We start from the raw sequence: 22261 nt of genomic DNA on the forward strand, positions 1-22261 counted from the left end.
GAGCCCATGTGCGCTCTCTCTCCTGCTTCCTTCTCCAGAGTCAGTGGCTTTGGCCAGATTAAACCTGGTCTTACTGATTCTACTAGATTCGGTTTATGGCATCGGCAGAGAGACTTAATATCGGGTACAGGAACCTTTCACTAAGGGGTTGAGGTTTTTATTATAGATATGAGGGAGAGCAACAGGCAGAGGCAGAGACACCTGGGAAGTCCAGAGTGGACATCACCAGCCAGCTGAACCCGGCCATGTGAGAAGGGAGAGGGGAAGAAGCCAAAATGGACAGGCATGGGCGAAATGGCTGGGTTATATAAGGAAGAGCAGCCGGGATTAGGGCAGTGAAGCTCTGGGGCTGGAGAGGTTGAGGGTAGAGGGCAGGGTATGCTAGCCAGGAGGGCCGCGTAACAGATACGGACTGAGGGATGCTGGGAGAACCTAGTAGCCAGCGCCCACCTTGATATGTTAAATAGGCACCTCAGGCATTTGTCCTGAGTTGGAGACCTAACAGTTGACATCTGCTCTTCTCCCTTAAGTGACCACCAGCAAGTGTCATTTAGGTACATTCTGTCTACTAAAAATAAAACACTTACAACTAGAAACCTTCAAATTTCGGCTTCTGTAAAACGTGCTCAGCTTCATGAAAATGCTCTTTGGAGTGGGAATTAAAAGAGCACCCCAAGGTAGTCACAAGATTAAGATGATACTTAACCCTATATAAATATGAAATATTTCTTCTCAAGACTGGATCTCTTTAAGCAATAAAGGCTAGGTTGCATGCTTAATTAAACAGTCTTTCATTTTATTTCTGAGTGATGAGAATTTCTCACTGGGAGAGGGTCAGCCTCCCTTAGCAATCTGGAACTCACTCTGTAGATCAGGCTGGCCTTGAACTCAGAGATCCACCTGCCTCTGCCTCCTGAGTGCTGGGATTAAAGGAGTGCGCCACCACCGCCCAGCTGTAGTTAGGGTTTCTATTGCTGTGATAAAACACCATGACCAAAGAAAGCAACTTGGGGAGGAAAGGGTTTATTTAGCTTACCCTTTCACATCACTGTTCATCATGGGAGGTCAGGACAAGAACTCAAAACAGGGCAGGAACTTTAAGGCAAGAGCTGAAGCAGGACTGTAGACGAGTGGAGCTTACCGGCTCGCTCAGCCTGCTTTCTTCTAGAACCCAGGACCTCCTGCCCCACCCACAACGGGCTGGGCCTTCGGATAGAATTCTAGTCACTATTCCAGGTCCTCACATCCCATGTAAACCCATTGTGCGCATGTGTGTGGGGGGGGAATCCATAAAAAGTGGACCACAGACACTACCACCCCCACCCCCCACCCCCGCACGACCATTTCCATGGGCCTAAGCACACCTTTCCTTAATAAACTTATAGTGGGCTTTGTTGTACTTCGAGGCTTTTCTCCCACCGTCAACAGCGCGGCTTAATGAATCACACAGCACCACATAAAACCAACACCCTCCCTCACCATTAATTAAGAAAATACCCTACAGGCTTGTCTACAGCCAGATCATATGGAGGCAATTTCTCAATTGAGGCTCCCTCCTTTCCCATGACGCTAGCTTGTGTCAAATTGACATAAAACTTGCCAGAACATGCACTTTCAGATTGTTGAGTCAATGTTTAAGAATGATACTGTTTTCAGGGGGGTCCACAGTGGTCCAGAACCACGCTCAGCATCTCCTCCTTTGTCCCTATTGATGCAGCAAGTTTTACTCTCTGATGGGAACGCTGAGTACATTCCTTCCTGTGAAATGAACTCAGAGCTACCTCAGGTTGGGCTCCTACTTATTAAGAGGCTCAGCAGCTGAACCAGCAGACAACCGGAAAAAGCTTTGAGCCTGGTGGTGGTGGTGGTGGAGCATGCCTTTAATCCCAGCACTTGGGAGGCAAAGGCAGGCGGATCTCTGTAAGTTCGAGGCCAGCCTGGTATACAGAGCGAGTTTCAGGACAGCCAAAGCTGTTTCATGGAGAAACCCTGTCTACAAAAACAAAACCAAACAAAACAGCTTTGTTTGAATGTGGGACAGAGCTTCAGGGAATGTTACGTGCCAGAAAGGCAAGAGCTCATATCCAAAGACAACAGATATCACCTTCCTCCATCCATCTGGGACTCCCGGGCCAGCGTCGTAAGCAGGCTAGGGTGCCTCCCTCTTCTGCGACTCCACTCTCTCACAGAGCCTCTGCCACAACCTTCCCGGGGCGGAGCCGTTTTCTGAAGTAGGGCAATGTTAGACACATAGGTCTTATTCTGTGGCCTAGCCTGGTTTAGAACTTACTGTGTGGCCTCCGCCGGCCTCAGACTTGCAGCAATCCTCCAGCCTCAACTGCCCAAGTGTTGGGATTACAAGATTGAATCGTCATGTTCAGCCCAGTCAACAATGGACCACACACACAGCACAAGCCATGAAAGATTCTGTTGTTCAGTGTGTGAGTCCATCTGAGTCTTGTAGCCATGCCCTATGATGTCTTCCTCAGCCGCGCTGACACACACAGTTGCATCTCATTGGTAGTCAGCAGTTTAAAAAAATACAGATTTATTATGTTTCAGTGATACAGAGACCAAGACACATAAGCTTAGTCTTCATGTTAAATATACATAAACACCAAAAATACTATAAAAACAAACTGGGGAACACTCTTCCAAGCGGCATCCTTATTAAAACTGCATTGGTGGGAGACCATCTGTCTTAAGACCACCATATTCTGCAATCACTGGTTAATGCTGCAGCTGCAGCAGCAGCAGTAAAGAGAGCAATGTGAAGTCCTGGTGGCTCAGTTCTGTAATCCCAGCACTTGGGAAGCTGAAACAGGAGGATTGCTACAAGTGTAAAACCAGCACAGGCCACACTGTGAGTTCTAAACCAGGCTGGGATACAGAATAAGACCCTGACTCAAAAATAACAAAATTAAAACAAAAAAACAAAAAGAACAGCCATGGTTTCGATGTATCCACAAGCTGGCAAGCTGACCAGATGCCATGGTGGGCACATGACCCGAGAATTCCACAACCCAGCAAACACAAACGATGCAGGATGCTTGCTGGCCTCCACAGTGGGAAGGCCTGCTCCTAACCCCGAGTGGACGCATGCATCAGGAAGACCTCCGAGTCAGGCTGACATGATCCACCCCAGTCAGTTCTGAGTCTCTGTCCTCAAGAGGCACAAAGCACGTCTTGACAATCCCTGACGGGGCAGTGTGATGCAGAGGGACCACCGTCTCTGTCTCCCCTACATTTCGGTAGCTATGGGATAACACAGAGCCTCACGGAGAGGACAGAGCCTAGCCCAGAAGTCTTCACTCCTCAAACAGGGCTTCACCGAGCGCAGTCTCTCCCACAGATCTGGGACGAGCGCCTCCTCCCGGGTGTTCTCAGAGTCAGTTCCGTGACTCAGAGGCAGTGGGGCTGCGGACTGTGGACATGAGGTGTGACTTGTAGGTTTTGCTCAGGCCGGTCATCCAGAACTTGAGCAGCTTGACGTTGTCTTCCTCTGAGGCGCCGAGGACGCTCAGGAGCTTCTGCGTGTCCTCCTTGGGGCGACTGTCCACCTTGGTGAATTTAAAGAGGACTTTCACTTTGCTACAGGAAACAGAAAACAAGCACTTAGACCCATGGCCCAAGTACCAAGCTTTCCTCATGGGCCCAACTTCCAGAGCAGGGAGGGCTCTGCAGGCCCCGCTGGAGTTCCTCCACGCAGAGCAAGGGCCCAGGGCTACAGAATGCCATGCTTAGGGCCTCGCCCTGAGGAAGGCCAGGCCACCACCATGGCACAAAGAGAAAGGGGTATCGCAGTCTCAGCTACTCAGGAGGCTGAAACAGGAGGATTCCTTGAACCCAGGGAGGTCAAAGCCAGCTGGGATAAGACAGGAAAAAAACAATCCTCTCAAAAAAGAAGAGAGGCGGGGCTGGAGAGATGGCTCAGCCGTTAAGAGCGCCGGCTGTTCCTCTAGAGAGCCGGGGTTCAATTCCCAGCACCCACACGTCTTTATCTCCATCACAACTGTCTGTAACTCCAGTTCCAGGAGGTTCATGGCACCAGGGATGCATGTGATGCGTGCATGCAAAATACCCATTGCATAAAATAAATCTTTAAAAAAAAAGGAGATAAATTTATGAAAAGTAACTGCTCATGAGCTTCACTGCATTATTTGAAACCAGGAAAATTGTTCAGCTCGTTCAGCTGATTTGATAAACTAAGGCTCAAGGCACAAGGAAACAAGTAACTTTCCCTTATAAGGCAGTAGAAACGGCTGCCGGGCTGCACCCTGCTGCAAGTGTGCCGAGGTCTGATGCCTCGCATCCCCCACCCCTCCAAAACCAAAGGTGAGTTAAGGAATAAAGAAACAGCGCTTTGGTTGTTCTGAACCTCTCTTACATGGCCAGCATCAAATCTCAACAGCTGCCACCAACCACCTCCCAGGACACAGGGTCCAAGGCGGGAGACACTGCATCACGTCCCAAGGTCACCAAGCTCCTAAGCAGCCGGGCTGGTGTCTGAACCCCACTCCTACAGACTCCTGAGGGCCACTGCCCGGCCTCTTTTTAACAAACCCCTGACTGCTTTTCCACACGAGCCCGCCCACCGCCATGGAGAGCTCCCCCTCCCCCACAAAGCTGGGGAAGCCGTCATGGCAAGGCTCGGGCTTACTTCATCCACTCTTCCTTGAGACAGATGAGGCACTGGTCCACCACGTCCACAGACAGGTTCTGGTTGGTCAGGGCTGCTTCAATCTTATTCAGGATGGTGGGCCCAACTGGGGGTACAAACACTGCGTGAAGGGAGGCCTTGGTGCCCCCTTATGCCCCGACAAACGGTGACAGCAGCAGCAGCACCCACCTCTGTCTGCGGCCACAGGGCTCCCACTGGTCACCACAAACTCGTACTTGCTGAGGGACGGGTCGTCCTCGCATCCAGCTGGGTGGAGGTTTGAGCGTGTGGCCGTGTGGACCTCCACAACTACGGCAAACTCTGTAGCAGCAGAAAGCACGCTATCTTGTGACGTGGTCCCCCGACCCCCACCGCAAGCACCCCCAGGCATACACTGTCAGGGACGGGCCTCCCGTGAGCGAAGCCTTGGTGCTGAAGACCTTCTGCAGTTTATGCACTAAGGGTTAGTTTTTGCCTCAGCTGAACTAGAAGTAACTCTTAAATTACAATGATCATACATCGCAAACAAAGTCATTCTAAGAAGCCCTCTGTGAATGGCTCCACTATGAGGCTACCCTGTAGATGGAAACTGCCTTGAGGTTCAGTGGCCACAGCTAGGGGCATCGGAATTTCACAGCCAAACGCCTCTGCACAGACCAGTCCTAATGCCATCAGAAGGCACTGCTCCAGGGGCTCACGACACCCAACCCCAGTCCTCGCTGGGGCTGCAGAATACGGCCTTGCCGTCAATCTGGGACTTGGAGCCAGGTTGCCTTTGAGAGCATCAGGCAGTAGTGTCTCTAAGGGTACTCACCCGAGGCCAGCACATGAGCGGGGATAGGCACGGGAGGGCTGAGCCCCAGGAAGTTGCAGCGATAGGCCTCCTCGTACTGGCTGCTGTAAGGGATGATTCGGACACAGCCGACAGGCAGCATGGTCTGCGGAGGACAGGCTGGCTCAGAACCCACCCCAGGAGCGCCCTCTGGATCTGGTCCACAGCCTCCCTCCTGTGTGTCCCTGGTCTCTCAGCCCACACGTGGTCTCCCGCCACGAGGCCCCGATGCTGACATGTGCGGCCTCTGCCGGTATCCTCGCCTGCTCGGAGGCTCACTGCACAGAGGGGCACTGGCGGGTTTTGGCAGCCGGCAGCCCTGCTGTGAGCTGCTCCTACCCCACCACCCCAACCTGAGAACAGCCGTGCAGCATCGGCAAGTGCCAGTCCCTGCCCACCAACGTCTCTGAAGAACTTCAGACTGAGGAAGGAGAAAACGGTAGCTGTCCATTGTGACAACACAGGTCCCTGCCACAGGAGTGCCAATGCCGCCATCGTCGCCAGGCAAAGGAAACCGATTTCTGAGGCTCTGCACTGGTACCCCTAATATTACACACACACACACACACACACACACACACACACACACACACACACACCACACACACACCCGTCAAACACCAGCACGCAGGGAAAGTTTCTCACCCGGAGGACTTCAAATGCGGAATGGACGAGGTGCACATCTCTGCTTTTCCAGATCACCTGATTTCCCATGAGGACATGCCAGGCCAACATACGAAAAGAGGAGGCCCCCAAGACCTGAAATACAGCACACAGCTCTTCGTGCATTTTATAGGAGCCAATCTGGCCCCATATGCTCAGAGACTAGAATCTCTTCACTGTAAAGAAGGTCACGGTCAGCAAAGGGAAAGCTACTTCTCTTCCTAGGGATACTGGTGACCTGTCCAAGGCTGACAGGGGACAGGAGAAGTCCCCAGATTCCAAAGGTATTACATTCTTAACGTCCCTCTCCCAATTCCGCTTTGAAAACTACGAAGCAAACGGTGTTGACGTTTTGCAGCTGTCTCCCGCTCCAGACACGCGGTCACACTGGAGTCTTTGGAGGTGACATCTGCCTCATCACGCCTACATCAGAAGACTGAGGGCCTCCATCCCCAGGATGCGCCCACGTCCTGGCACTCGCCAGGGCCAGCTGCCCGATGACAGCCTTCTCCACAGTTAGTTCTTCAGATGCCATCACCGCATCAGGTCTGCTTCTGTTTGTGCTATCTTTACTCTTTAACCCAAAAACAGCCTCTCTCCTCCCTGCCTCTCCGAAACTCCTCAGCACTGACAGGAGGTAGCCTGTGGTTTCCTGAGGCCAAGCATGACCTCGGAACAAAACAAGACAAACAAAAACAGAGGCTATAAGACCGTACTTTATGAAATGTTGCCAACACTCGTGCCTGCAACAGAAATCACAATCCCGGCTATCATAATCTTGTAAAGAGTCAGCGAAGCCAGCCCAGCTCGGCACAGGAGAACACATGTCCCCAAACAGAAACTCCAGGGCTCAGTCCCTCTGCCTGGGGATCGAACTCAGGACTTTATGGCTGTCGGTGGGGGCCTTTACCCAGTGGGTCATCTCACTAGCCTCTCCCCTCTCCAAAATGGAAATAATTCTTGGCTGGTAAAATTAAAGCTCATTGAAAAATAAAAATAAAGAAGGTGAAAGATGGTTCAGTGGTTAGAGACAGGCGCTTGCCATGTCAGCCTGGCACCTGAGATTCAGGTCCAGACAGCACCCACACAGAGTAGGAAGGAGAAACTTGACTACAAGGTTGGCCTCTGACCTCCACATGTACACCACGGCATGTTGTACCCCTACACACAATAACAGTAAATAAAACTTAAATACTTTAAATTAAAAATAGAGAGAAATACAGTACAAAAAGTAAAGCTGGCACGGTTGCACATGCCTATAATCCTAGCACTTGGTAAACACACCCAGAAATGCAAGCCCATCCTCAGCTATAGTGAGTTCAAAGCCAACCTAGGATACATGAGACTCTGTCTCAAAAAGGTAAAAATATCGTGAAAAGGGGATAATTTGCCTTCACCTGGAGCAGCCCTCCCAATAAACCACATTAATCTCATCAGACGATTTCGTCTCTGGTGTGTGTATGTACATCCCACTTCGCTTTGCCTGCTTGCTTTTTCAAGCTAAGTAACACTCCACTGTCTAGATACACTGTAACAACCAAGACCGCAGGCGGTTATGCCGGTTATTCCAGGAAAGACCATTAAAGTCCAGCCTGCATACAGACAGTAACGGTGCTTCCCAACACCTCCAGGGGTCTAGACTGGCAAGGTTACCGGAGCACCGGAACCCTCAGACAACACGCTGGGCTGGAGACAGCTCAGCTTCAGCGCAAGCTATGAGGACTTGAGTTTGCACCCCAGAACTCAGATGAAAAAGGCACACGCTTGTCATCCTAGAGCTGGGAAGGCACAGGTGGCAGATCCCCGGGGCGCACAACCCAGCCAACTAGTGTATCTGACCAGTCTCAGGCCTGTTAGGGACACTGTCTCAGAATACAATGTCAGCAGTGTTCAGGAGGAAGCTCCGCCTCAGCCCCAACTCCACCCCTCCAAACCCCGCCCCCCCAGACTGCCAAAGTCCAGGCTCCTCCCCCAAAGCTCAAGATTATGTCTACAGGGTATTTAAGGTCTGCTCCCTAGACCTGCCATGTGATCCCCTCCTCACTTCTGGGGGCGCTGGAGAGTCACCCCAGAGTGCTTTGCTCAGATTAAACCAGGTCTTTTTTAATTCGGCTTGATCTGGCTTATTCCATCGGTGAAGAAACCCACTACTGAGGGTCCAAAAATACCTATCAAACGGCGCCCAGAAGAATGCCACTCTGGCCTCTACACATATGTGCATACAGGAACATGTACACACACACCAGATGCCCATTCTGTCCTGGAGTTAAGACACCTGACATCCACTGTGCCCTCAGTCACCCACCCTGAGAAGTTCCGAGTGTCACCCGCCCGTGGATGTGGAAGCCGCTCCGACCAGAGGCCAGGCAGAGTGCAGAGTGGCCTGAGCTCTTCAGTTAGGACCACACCCCTGCTTACCTGTCTCATGTGTCGGAGGGACTTGAAGACAGAAAGCTTTGGGGGCTGCCAGCTCCCACAGGCTGAGAGGAAGGATGACTCCGCCGCCGGGCAGGGGGGCAGCTCACGCCCTTCGGCCCCCTCGGGCCTAACAGCAGCCTTCTCCTCCTCTTCAGCCTCAGAATTGTCCCAGCTTTCTGATTCTTCCTCTAAGTCTACAGGACAGACAAACAGGACAGGTATGGAGTGCTTCCCCTCAGATGCTACAGCCTGGTTCTGTGGTCATTTCTGCCTCAGGGCACCTACGGCTACACCACCAATTCCTGTTGTATCCAGAGACTGGACAACTATGTGCTATTGACTGGGCATCTGGGGCGGACGGGGAACGGCTTGGGCAGAAGGGACATCTTAGAAGTTTTTCCTGTTCTCCACTGCTGGGAGGCTTGACCACACAGTGCAGACCACCTGTGTTTGCCAGTACTGCTCTGCCAGGGGCCAGTCCTTGTGCCCCACCCCCCACCCCACCCCATCTCCCCCAAGCCAGACAAGACAAACATTTTACTTCCGTTAGTCCTCATGGCGGACCTTCACAGTAGCAGCTCTGCTGCATGTCACAATGAGACCCAGAGAGCTGGGTGCCCATGAGCACAGAGCCAGAGTTTGAAGTCAGTTCCGTCAGACTTGAAGGCAAGCCTGAGTCCATACTCATATCCTTCATGACCCAATTCAGTTTAAATGTGGCTAAGATCCCTGTCTGCCGGCACATCTCACTCTTTTCCCAGGAAACACATCCCACCAAGACATGACTCTAACAGCCGGCAGAACCTTTCTATTTGTGAGTCCATACTACACTGAAACGGTTCGAGTGCTGACTGAACCATAGGGATGGGAAAGCAACTCCAAGCTCTATCTTTTCTGAGTGTGTCTGGCTCTTGAGACCTTGCTCCTGAGGACCTGTCAGAGCACAAGCATGTGCAGAGTGAGCACTCAACTAGTCACAACCTGGAAAGAGCTCCAACTACTTACAATGGAGGAGTGGTAGCGTCAGCAGGAACAAAATGTATACCATATACCATAAGTGACCACTGCTATTCTACCTCTCAGCCGTCAGGGGGCAGAGGGGAGGAGGAAGGGGGATGGGACAGGACTATGAACTCCAGAACTCAAATTATCTCTACGGAAGTTGAGCCACAATTGAGGCCTGCACTCATGCATTGGGACCACCCTAGGAAGTCAGTCACATAGGACTCTAAACCCAAGGGGTAGAGATTCTAAGCATGGATGTAGGGATGATACTGTCCAGTGATTTCTTCTGAATTGAAACATTCTAAGAAGGAGAAGAAAGGCTCATGAGATACAAGTCTCAGGAAGTTCCTGAAACTAACAAGGATTCACAAGGCTTCTCTCTCCAAGGTTATAGAAGCAAAAAAACAATTGCTGGGGAGGAGACCAGCTGAGCTATCTAGAGGAATCTCTGGCAGTGGAGCTACCTGCAGGGAACTCTCCAACCTACTGAGCTACCTGAAAGTCCTGCAGGGAGCTCCAGGGATCCCGAACCCACTTGGGAATGGGTCACCAAAGCAACCATCCCAGAAGATGAGACAGAATCATAACAAAATCACCAAGAGCATGGAACTGGCTGTCACAAAGGCCCTTCAGGCTTGTTCATATCTAAACTCCCTTGTACCAGCTCCACTCACTGTGGCAGCCACAAAGCCAGGGGCCCTGCTGCCACCAGAGATGGCCCAGCAGAGATAAAGTCTTACCAGCAAGCTTCTCCATCTGGACCAGGGTGTCTTCTGTGGGTGCACCCTCCAACAGCTTTTCTGTCAGTCGGCTACCACACGCCTTCAGGAGCCTGGAGATGGAGACAATACCAGTCATGAGGTATCCCTGCCAACGGGAAAACTGAATCTGAGGCTTACCAAGCCCTTGGTTCAACTCCAGGTCACAGAAAATGGCCTACACAAGCACATTGGAGGACCACCACCACCACTACCACCACCGAGGAATCAGTCTCCTAGACATGAGTCTGGTCCTCCATTAAAGGGGACGAGAAAAATGGGCTGGGGGAGGTTTGGAGGAATTGTTGGTTTTAATCCCAATTCAGAAGTCACCTTTGAGACAAAAGGAACATTGGTAGCACACCAGAGAGCTCTTTAGTTCTACTGAGTGAAGTAATATCCTTATGGATACATTATAGATGGAAAGACGCAACCAAAACATTCTAGACAATTCTCAAAGGAAGGAATTACAAATGGCCAGTAAGTACGTGAAGACATACTCAACATCCTTCGCTCTCAGGGGAGCACAAATTAAAACTGCCTTCAGATTCCATTTCATACCAGTCAGCATGGTTGTCCCCAAGAAGTCCAGGGACCAGGGCTCAAGAGACGGCGCAGCAGCTAACAGTCTCTGCTGCTCTCACAGAGGACCCGTTCAGTTCCCGCACCCTTGTGGGGGCTCACACCGTTCCTAACTGCGGTTCCCCAGGATCCAACTCCTTTTTGGTTTCTTTCTTTTTTTCTAACTTCCACAGACATCAGGCACACATGTAGTACACATACATACATGGAGACAAAACACTCCTACACATAAAATAACTCTAAAAACAAAAAAGAAAACCTTCATGCTGGTGAGCATGGAAGAAACAGGAACCTTATGCCCTGTTGGTGGGTGTGTTAACTGGTGCAGTCACCTGGGGAGTCAGTGGGAGGTTCCCCCAAACCCATCCCCATCATACCACTCCTGGGCATTACCTGAAGGACTATAAGCCACCACCCCAGAGATCCTTAAATAGCCCTGTTTATGCTGCATTATTCACCATAGCTGTGGGGGGACTCACCCCCACTTTTCCTCCAGGGTACTCTTGAGGAGTGAGGGATAAGAGATTTAGATAGAAGGACAGAGGGGAGAGAGACAGACAGAAACACAGGAAGCCTCGGGAGGGCCTGGATCCTTATCCACCGGCCCCTTCGGTCTCTTCTAAAGGGCATTTTAAAGGAATGCCCAGGGGTGGAGCAAAAGACCTCCTCCCCTAGCACAGCCAAGTGCAGACCCTTCCAAACACCGGGTAACCACATACGTGGTTAATCCATCCCCTTATGCAGCCCTGCTGTGTAAAGCAAGCTCAGACCTCATGGGCTCCCACACATGGCTAAGGAACAGACCAGCCTAGATGCCCATCAACTGACGAGCGTGGTACAAATGGAACAGCAAATGCTAGAAGGGGCGGCACATCCTGCTAGGCTCAGGGCCTGAGGCTCTGCAGGTCACACTCCCTTTCTCTAGACTACTCCGTTTGGGAAACAGGAGCTCCCTGTTCACAGCACACTGTACGCTAGACCTTCGCTCCACACACCAGCTGACTGCTCCCCACCAGCAAAAACTCCCAGACCTGAGCCCGAAGCGCCAGCCACTAGCTCAGAAGAGGCCTGGGCCAGAAAACGGCTGCCATCCTTAGAGAGATGACTCGGTGGTCTTCGTACAGAAATGTTCTCTGTGCCAATGCAGAGTGAGTTCTACCTACGAGTGTTTCCATCCAGCAGGGAGACAGACAAGAGAAGGGGCCTCAGAGTGAGAGCCGACTCACGGTGCCTGCCAGCCAGCCCCACACAGCAGGGAGACTCTCGAAGGCTCAGAGGCCCGACCAAGATTCATTACCAGGCAAAGGAAGTGTGCAGACACGCCCACAAGTTGTCGTCACTGGTCAAGGAGGTCAGGGAGCGGGCTGCGTTGCCGTTCCTCTGGTGCAGGAAGGGTGTGAAGGCTGTGTTCATCCTCTGGGCACGCTGTGGACATCCAAACTGCTCTGCCTCAAACACCTGAACACCAAGGGCGGAGAAGAGTGTGCCTCTTCAGTGATGGCTAGGACCTAAGCTTTTAGTTACAGCCACCCAGTTTTCCCAGAGTCTCTCATTCTGTCCTCTTGACTCAGAACACAGTACATGGCAGCCATCTGACTGTGCCTCAGAATGGTTCTGCTGACCAAGGGCTTTCGGTGACGTTCCTCCCCTCCCCTCCCCTCTGCTGCTTGGCCCCGTGGGCTCCCGCTGGGTATGAATCACTCTCCAAGTACTCTTGGCCTCTCCCGGCAGGTTCATTCTACAGACCACTGTAGGTGATGGGCACGTGACCATCTACTGTCACCTGCCTCCTATGCCCTGAGCCACATTCTAACACAGTACAGCTGCTCCATCTATGAAGACGGAGGATGATGAACGGCCTGTTCCTCTACTGCCTGTGGACAGAGCATGGACAAGAAATGGGCCACTGGATCTAAGGGTCTGGGATCAAAGCGTGCCCATGCCTACCTGCATGCTCTTTTGCAGCTGGAGGGGGTGCCCTGGGTAGGGCCCTAGACAAGACTAGCAGGTAGTTCTGAAGAGTACAGGAAGCAAAGAGAGCAGGCAGGAAGCCAGAGGCTGAAGAGCAGTTAAGACAGCCGGCTGAGGGAGCGCCAGAGGGGCGGGGTAAGGTAAAATCAGGAGAGCTACGGGCTGGTTAGAAGGGACGCCATCCTGTGTCATGACGCTGAGGCCGAGACTACAACTTGGGCCCTGTTGACAGAGGCAGAGCCAAGAGGATCACTGCTTCCTGGGCACTCAACATCCAGGCTAACAGCGCCAGTGACCCGGCTTCAATGAGGCCATCACCTTGAGGGCCTTGCCCTGGAGCTCATTGATGATCCCGCGGATCTTCCCCAGGAGGAAGGGCCAGGAGTTGATGAGGTAGATTCGATCCATCATGATGGCGATGATGCTGTACCAGCGCTGGAAGCCTCTGGCCAGGCTGTCTTTGATGAAGAAGGTGTGGCTGAACACAAAGCCATGCTGTTCATCCCCAAAGAAGATAGGGCCTTCGCGACCAGGGCACACCTTGGAGGAAGCGACAGTAACTTTAGGCAAAGTTCTATCCTGACTTTAACTAAAGTCTCTTGGGTCCCTTTTCTGGTTTGAATGGTGCTAGGTTACTCAGGGCCTTGACCCAGTAGGCCAATGGCCTATCACTAAGCTGCACCCAAATGTTCCAACTTGGTCTTCTGAGAGAACCAGCAGATGTAATGGACTACTGCTGGGCTTGTGGAATACAATAGCACTCTCTTCAACCATGGTGGTGGTGGTGGTGGTGGTGTTGGTGGTGGTGGTGGTATTGGTGGTGGTGGTGGTGGTGGTGTGTGGTGGTGGTGGTGGTGGTATTGGTGGTGGTGGTGGTGGGTGGTGGGGGGGGGGGGGGGGGGGGGGGGGGGGGGGGGGGGGGGGGGGGGGGGGGGGGTGGTGGTGGTGGTGGGTGGTGGTGATGTTGGTGATGTTGGTGGTGGGTATTGGTGGTGGTGGTGAGGTTAAGTGCACATGAGTACAGGTGCTTGCAGAGGCCAAAGGTGTTGGAGCCCCTGGAACTGGAGTCACAGGAGGTTGTGAGCCCCCAATGGGGATTCGAGGGAACAACTCAGATACTCCGTAACAGCGGTACACAATCCTAAACGCTGAGCCATCGCCAGCCCCGGCACACCCATTTTCAGAGTCCTGTGGTCTCCTCCTCCTGACCAATTTGCTGAACAGGTAACTACTGTGCACAGGACATCTGGCTGCTGCTAAGCGTAGGTCAAGGAACAGGAAGAGGTGTAAATCCAGAGTGAGAAGGACCAACATGGGCTCCAGGGATCAGATGAGGTGGATACACCGCAGCGAAGCTCTCGCTAGCACACGTCTGTGTGACGGTCACACCTAAACGCTAGGCCTCATGCTCCAGAGCAGTAGTTCAGGAACAAACCTTTTGCTGTTTTTAAACCTTTTTATTTTCTGTTCATGAGAGTTTGCTGGTATGCATGTATGTCTGTGCACCACAGGCATGCAGTACCCATGGAGGTCAGAAGAAGGTGCCGGATCCCCTGAGACTGGAGTTCAAGATGGCTGCAAGCCAACATGTGTGTGCTGGGAATGAACTCGGGTCCTCTGCAAGAGCAGCAAGTGCCCTTAACCGCTGAGCCACCTCCCCAGCCCGATTCGCTCTTCAGAAGGTCCTAAGAGTTCCAACATGGCGGGGTGGCGGTTGATACAATATAAAGGTAGCACCTGGTTCAACAAGCCACACAGCATAGGAACTGTTCTGTTCTATCTTAGAAACACACTCATAAAGAATGGACAAAAAAAAAAAAAAGTAACCGTCTGTTGTTCAAATTGAAAAGCTAACACCCAGTTCGACGGCCCGAGTCCACTGCTCTTCGAGCTCTAACAGCTGCAGCCATGCTCACACTGCACCGACAGGCAAGCCCCCTTGCCGGATAAACAGCGATAAACCTATATTCACGTGCGTTTCCCACAGACAGCCCGACGCTGGCCTTACCTCACAGCTCAGGCTCCGGACACAGGCCTGGCGGACAATGCTGAAGAGCTGGGGGTGGTTGGGGTGCTGGTGACTGACGTACTTAATAGAGGTCTCCTTATCATGACTGATATAGCCCGGGTGCCCTACAGCAAGTGATCGGCAGCCCTGCACACAGAAGGGCAAGAAATCTATTAGCTGGAAGTAGGCAACAAAGCTAAACGTAGAAAACGTAATTTTTTTTTGAGACAGGGTTTCTTTTGTCTAACAGCCCTAGCTGTCCTAAACTAGCTCTGTAGACCCACCTGCCTCTGCCTCCCAAGTGCTTAGCGGCAAGCACCTTTAAACACTGAGCCATCTTGCCCCGGTCCCAACTGCAGCAAGACCCTCCTCAGGAGATGCTCCGGGACCCTGAACATCCTTTAAGACAGGCTCTTCCTTCCCTCTCGCTGCTACCCAGGCCTAGAGGCCCGTCCACATTTGTTCCTCTCCCCTGTCCCAGGCCCTCAGCTTCCCACAACAAAGGACTTTCTCACGTGACGACTGCTTCTCAGAAGAACCAAATGACAATGTCACCTGATTCCTGTCCACCATAGCAGCAGCTGGAACCCCTACCCAACCCAGCCAACCCAGATCCTCGCCAGCAGTGGCTGCTGGGGTTTCCACACTTCACTCCAACAAAGAGGTACTGGGACCCACAAGGAGGATCACCCAGATCCTAAATAGGTTAAAAGGGCTCCTGCTGGGATGACGAGAAAAATGCTCTCAGGACCTTGGGGGGTCTCCCATGCTCCCACCTCCCACAGAAAGGTCCCAAAGACACTTGCCTCACACATGTCCGATTTCTTGGGCCCGGGGCTGCTGGACTCGGTGCTGGCACCCTCGGCTGGGCTGTGGGCACGGACCCGGCTGCTCATCTGGATGCCACCCTCTTCTTCCTCAGCCTGCTCAACCTGGCCAGGACTGTCCCCGCTTCCAGCACCCTGGGGCAGGGGAGCGTGTAGAACTTCGGTGCAGAAGAGGGTGCGGGGGCCATGGAGCTCGCAGAAGTGGCACAGAGCGACGATGGCATTCATGGTGCTCGGAGATGCCAGGGCCTGCAGGACAGAGACGCTACTTGTGGGCTGCCCCGTCCATGCTGGGAAATCATGCCAAGGACTCTGACACACCGGGGCCACAAAGGGAGTCCTGACAGGCTTCTGCCTGGCGGAGGGATGTCCCCACCTGCTGGCACTGCTGAGCGCCTACTGTAACTGTTGTTATACCAAGGGCAGGAGAGAAACAAGGGGAACAGACAGACAGACAGACAGAGGAAGAGAAGTATGAATCAATAACCACACAGAAAGTACTCGCTGGACTGCAACAGGTCCAGGAAGCAAACACATCTGTAGGCACCAGGGGAATGACAGTGAGAAACAAGATCGGTGCCAAGGAAGGTCCTTCATCCGCCATCACCTGCGGGGCAAGGTCTGAGTGCTGGGACACTTGGGGTGGGGGGCTCACCTCCGGAGACAGACACATCTCATCTCATTCCTGTGTGGGGAGACTTGGAACACAGCACCGTAGCACACACAGGGGACTGAGAGGAAGCAGGACCAGAGCGGGGTGGGGGGGGGGGGTACACAGGTCCCTGTGGAGCTGGAGGGAGCAAAGCGTGCAGACCAAGCAGGCGGGCTGGGTCGGAGACGGGCAGACGCTCATCTCATGAACATCTGGCCACAGCCAGGCGCCTGGTCGGTTTTAGAAATGGCAAGACACGCAGAGTTCTGACGAAGACAAGTAAGCTCTGGCCTTCATCTTCCAAAGCTAATGTGCAAAAGCAGACTGCAGGTTCCCGGTGACAGGCCCGCTCACCACTCGAGAGTGATGGGGCACGGGCAGGTGACTGTGACAGGAGGCAAGGCCAACAGCACCAGAGTTTCCAAAATGCGAGGCAGACTCTGCTGGAGGGAAGTGAGATTGTGGATCCTGAAGGCAGGAACAGGGGAAACAAGGGAGGAGGGGCAGGGGTGGGGGGAAGTGGGGTGAGGGTGGGGGGGGGGTCACACACGCTGGGAGTGAAGTCTGCAGGGACTTTTCACCTTCATGAGAACTGAGTGGGGCAGCCAGGGCCTCAGACACGGACCATGTGATGTCCACAGATCACGGTCAGGACGGGAGAAAGAGCTGGCCAAGGTGACTGAGGGGCCATCTGAGCCATCCTGCTGGGCCAGAGTGCGTTAATAAGGAGGGAAGGGGGTGTCACTCGGCCTTGAGAGAAAGGCTATCCTACAACCTGCTGTAGCCTGGACAGAGCCTAAGAATGAAACCACACAGACACAGGGCAAGCTCTGGTTGGCCCGCTCCAGAGATCTGGGGGAGCTGGACTTGACCCCTGTGAGGTGGACAGATGAGAGAGCTGAGGGGATGGCGGTGAGGGCTGGCCAACACCACTGAACTTCCACACGCCTGCAGTGTTCAATGTCATGTCCTATGTGTTTCATCACAACTTTAAACACGAGTAGTAGCCAGGCATGGTGGCACACCTGTAATCCCAGCATGCCCAGAGGCAGAGGCCAGTGTAGTCTACAAAGCAAGTTCTAGGCTCGCCAGAATAAGACCCTGTCTAAAACAAACAAAAACGAACACTCAAACCTGATCACCCACAGAGCCACGTGAAGGTCACTCATTGGCAATCATGTGATTTCTAGAGGAGCGAGGGTACTGGTGCTCCACTGGAAGGGATGGGGTGGACCTGAAAAGGATGTGGTGTTGGGGAAGTCCCCATCTCCACCTGATAAAATGATCCCAAATGAGCAGAACCTGGAGCCTCTAAAGGGGGTGGCAGCTAGGAGGCAACTCACTCCTTCTGCGGGCTAGCAGCTGAGGGGCGGGCAGCCATGGGGGCAGCTGAGGGGCGGGCAGCCATGGGGGCAGCTGAGGGGCGGGCAGCCATGGGGGCAGCTGAGGGGCGGGCAGCCATGGGGGCAGCTGAGGGGCGGGCAGCCATGGGGGCAGCTGCAGGGCATTTGTCCTCAGATTTACAGCAAACAAGAAAAGGCGTTAAAGATCAGAAAGAACGTCCTTGGGGTTCTAACAGCAGAGACCACCACAGCGGCAGAGGCAGGGACAGCCATAGCCAGCACACCTGACCCATGGACACTCTAGACCACACTGGCTGGCTGGCGAAACGTCTGGAATGGCAGCTCAGAGTGACCTTGAATTCTCCACACCCATCATATCCACCACAGTCACAGGCTTTAAATCAACCATAGCCAAGCTCAGGTCCACAGCCTCACCAGGCAGGTGTAGAGCATTCACACAGGGCTCAAAGCCACCATCTGAAGTGTGTGGGTTCCAAGATATTTCCATCCCCCCCCCCCAAAAAAAAGCTCTACAGAAGAGTCCTACTCAAGGCAATGCGCGGCTATTTGAGTCTCTAAATTATAGGCAAGACGACACTGGCCAGAACCCACACTGCGTCTCTTTTGAGGACGCCTCCCTAGGTATCATCCCTTGGAAGGTCAGGCATGAATACGACCGAGGCGATGTGGCCAGGCAGATGGCCAGGCAGATGGCATGCCCGGGAAGCTGGCAAACAGGAGCTCATGCACCTGCACAAGTGGCTGGTGACAGACCCTTGGTTGTCTCTAGCTGCCTTTGAGATGGCGCTCCTATAGTGTCTCTGCAGTCATCTGCCTGAGCTGACAGGAGCCGCAGCACCAGCCCTCTCGGGTTAGACCAGGACTAGCAGCGGCCGGTAGAAAACAGAGGTAAAGCAGGAGACAGGGAACTGGGGATGGACCCTTGGCCCGTGGAGAGTCTCACTGTGGTGTGGGACAAGTCCCGAATATGCTGCAGGCCTCACTCTGGCTCATTCTTTCTGAGCACTCCAGTCCTTACACTAGGCCATGTAGACGGATACACGGACACACGGACGGACACACACACACACACACACACGCCCCGCCCCGCCCTACCAACTCCCGTTCTCTCACGTGTCCTCAGCTTCGGGACCTATGTCCTGGTGTTTCCCCTTTACAAATGCTATGTCCTCACCAGCGGAGACTTTGTCTAGTTAACCACAATCCTTCAGTGCCCGCTGCAGTTCCCAACACATGGAAGGCACCACACTTGCTCAGAGAGATAACCACTGTAACCAGAGAAATTGCAAGTACCGAAGAAGTTTCGACACAACCACAGTCAAAGCAGAGTCTATGAATCTAGAGGCAGAGCGAGGGTTCAAAGGGCTTGCTACAGTGTGGTCATGGACCACTATGGTTTAAGGATCCAGTACAGCTGGTCATGGTGGCACACATCTGGAATGCATAACACTAGAAGGTGCCAGCAGGAGAATCAGCCAGCTTCAGCGACATGGGATGAGCCAGGCCAGCCTGGGCTAGCCTGGGCTACTGTCTCATAAACAGAAGAAAAGTCCACTGCAAGGGAGAAGATGAAGCAAGGTTCATGTAACGGGATAAAGACGGTGGGGAAATGAAGGAGTCAGGACCCAAGACAGAAGCATGCATGCTGGAGAAGGGGCCGTATCATCTTTGCAGGGGCATCCAAGGAAGAGAAATGAGCTTCCTCCCAGCCAAGCATGCACACGAAAGCAGCCCTTAGCCAAGTACCACCCACGTGTGGAGCATCAATACGAACCTTCCGCTCCACAGATCACAATTCCGCCATCCTGCCTAGACCAGACCACGCACAAATCCTGCCGGATGAGCTGGCAACTGCACTCAAATTCAAAGACTTGATGTTTTCTAGGAAAAGAAAGAAAGAAAAAATCAGACCTAATTCTGAGAGCAAAAGTCTTCGTAGCTTCTCGGGTTGTTTTGTATGAGGCACCTGAATCCTGGTCAGGAAGAGGCCAGTTCTTCCGTATCTCTCCAATTCCAACGTCTACCACATTTTTCCTGAGCAAGCTTCTGGGAGTGTGCCTAACCACCCTGCTTCCCAGCTACTACTCACAGCTGAAGTGGTCTCTTCACCACCACACTGACGTTCTTTGAGGCAGGCTGTGCATGTATGCTGCTTGCCCACACCGTCTTAGCCTGGCAAAAAAACACCCACACCATTCTTCCCTGGTGTGCCCTGGTTTTACCTCAGCTCTATTTCTTGTCTTCTCACAGCACCAGGCCACTAAGAGTGCCTCGTAGGCAAACGGGGGGGGGGTTTACAAGGACCCCCAGTGAAGTCAGCAGCAGCTGTGGCTGTCTCCCACGGGAAACTCATTTCTCCCAGCTGCCACCCTAGCTAGAACAGAATGGGGAAGAAATTCAGCCAGAGGGGCTGTATGTATGTATCTACAGCTCAGAACCACTCCCCACTCTATGACAACCGCCAACTTCTGCAGGACTTCCTTCACGGAGCGCCCAGTCACTTGACACTAGCAAACAGTGTCACGTGCCATGACCTCGCCACTGTTCAATGACAATTGTAATAACCCTGTACCTCCAGCACTAACTACACTGGCTGTTGGCCTTTAGGTGCTGGTGCTGCGACTTCTCTCTGCTGGGCACCATGGGTGGGGCCAGGCCCCCAAGAGGTGCAAAGCCAGCCCGTCCTCTCAGCAGGTCCTCCTCCTGGCTCCCTAAAGCCTAGGGCAGCTTCTCCTCGACTGCGATCCATTGGCTAATCCCCGAGCTAAACGTTCTTTCCAGTACACGAGGGAGAATTATCCAGCCAGAGTGGAGAGAAGTGAGGTGTCCTCCCTGCCCTGCCCTGGGGTGGCTGAGCGAGACAGGCAGAGCCGCCCGAGGGGCGTCCTAGGACGGCCGTCCTGCTAGAAAACGGACGGCAGCGGTGCTCAGAAGTAAAGCAATGATCCGCTCGGGGGTGGAACCCGTCACCTCCCTCTCCCCGGTGTTTACCATCCCCGCCTTCCATTCAGCCCTATAGCCCAACACCAACCCAACACGGGCGCTCGCCGTCTCCTGGATGCCGGGCCGGAACCCACTCGTGACTGTCGGGGGCCGGGAGGCCGTCCCTAGCGAGCCGCCCCTCGCCCAGTGCTCGCCGGGTCTGCAGGCCCTGCACCGAGCCCAGCGCGTGACCCAGCCGGACCGAACCATCCGCAGGCTGGCGGAGGGAAGGGAACTCCAGCTCCCGACCCAAGCGAGCGAGCGGCGCCACGTCCCCGGGCAGATGGCCAGGGTGTGCGGGGCCACGCTGTGCAGCGTTGCGCTCCGCCGAGCCAAGGACATAAGCCCCACGGCCACGCGTGCCCCTCGGCGCCGCTTGTCGCCCCGCGGAGAAGCGCAGATGGTTCCGGCCGCCGAGAGACGCCATTCTGCAGGGGTGAGGTCAAAACTAACATTTCAAAAGAGTCGGAAAGAATTAGCCAGCGGTTACCCGGTGTCTACAGAAGAGGAAAGGAAAGTGGAGGAATTTCTCTAGGGCGCTGTGAGTTTTCCTGGCTCCACTCCTCGCCGGTTAGGCTGCCGATCGGAGTCAGCTTCTCCCCTTCGTGAGAAGTGGAAGGTGCGGACAGGTCCTTGGAGGGAGGTTGGTGACAGAGGGACTGCGGCTCAGCGGTGGTCTGAGCCCGACCGACCTTTGCAAACTAGCTTTCAAAACAGTTCGGGGGACCTTGCCTTGGTGGAGGTGGGACTGGGGTTGGGTTGTGGGGGAAGGCTGGGGGGCGGAGGAGGGAGGACAGGGGAATCTGTGGTCGGTATGTAAAATGAATAGAAAATCTCTTAATAAAAAAGAAAGAAAAAAGAAACAACAGCAACAACAACAACAAAAACAGTTCGGGGGGTTGTGATTTTGCTCAATGGTAAGCCAAGACCCTGGGGTTGGTTCGTAGCGCGCGCGAACACACACACACACACACACACACACACACACACACACACACACACACAGTATTGGTTTGGCTATGTAAAATTGAATTTTAAAACCATTAGTGCATAGCGTGGGCCCTTCCTATGAAGACAGATGAGAATTCAGCTCTTGGCCTGCCTGCGGCTTGACGCTGGAACTCAGGCTGCCAGCTGTGTGCAGTGGGGCTATGCACCCCAGGAAGGTGCTCAGAATGTGGTTCTCAGGAAGTGGGGACGTTTCAGATGGTCTAAGTAGAAGTAATTGGTAGGTTCATTTGTTTTTCAAATCACACTGCCGTCATTAGGCACCCTGGAACCTCTATAAATTAAGATATTCTGGATCTGAAGAGCCAGAGAAGGAAGAGCTGGAAGGCTTAAGTGCCTGGTTCTAGGAGTCTTCTGGAGCCATTTTGAGTAACCATGGCCTGGGAACACAAGAGTTAGGTTACCCCAAATTAGATGTTCCAAGGTGGAAGTAGTTTCATGAAGGTTTATAGTTTTACAGAATAAAGTCATAAGTCAAGTTTAAAATACATTGCTGCCTTTCTCCGTCACCCATTCTTTGGAAGTGATTAA

The 22261-nt window shown here is 53.3% G+C and overlaps 1 protein-coding gene across 1 annotated transcript; it reads right to left on the reverse strand.

Moving 5' to 3' along the window:
- Positions 1-2517: 2517 nt before the first annotated feature.
- Flcn (folliculin) lies at positions 2518-20861 on the reverse strand. The gene is made up of 13 exons (XM_028856525.2): positions 20772-20861; positions 19515-19621; positions 15704-15973; positions 14898-15044; positions 13208-13429; positions 12216-12376; positions 10319-10410; positions 8574-8767; positions 6138-6251; positions 5475-5598; positions 4850-4981; positions 4661-4766; positions 2518-3591 (listed from the first exon to the last, which is right to left on the reverse strand). The coding sequence occupies exons 3-13, from the start codon at positions 15950-15952 to the stop codon at positions 3390-3392; spliced, it is 1743 nt and encodes a 580-aa protein (XP_028712358.1). The 5' UTR covers positions 15953-15973; positions 19515-19621; positions 20772-20861; the 3' UTR covers positions 2518-3389.
- Between the last annotated feature and the right edge of the window lie 1400 nt (positions 20862-22261).

This window comes from Peromyscus leucopus, chromosome 8b (genome assembly GCF_004664715.2).
Source record: "Peromyscus leucopus breed LL Stock chromosome 8b, UCI_PerLeu_2.1, whole genome shotgun sequence".
NCBI lineage: Eukaryota > Metazoa > Chordata > Mammalia > Rodentia > Cricetidae > Peromyscus > Peromyscus leucopus.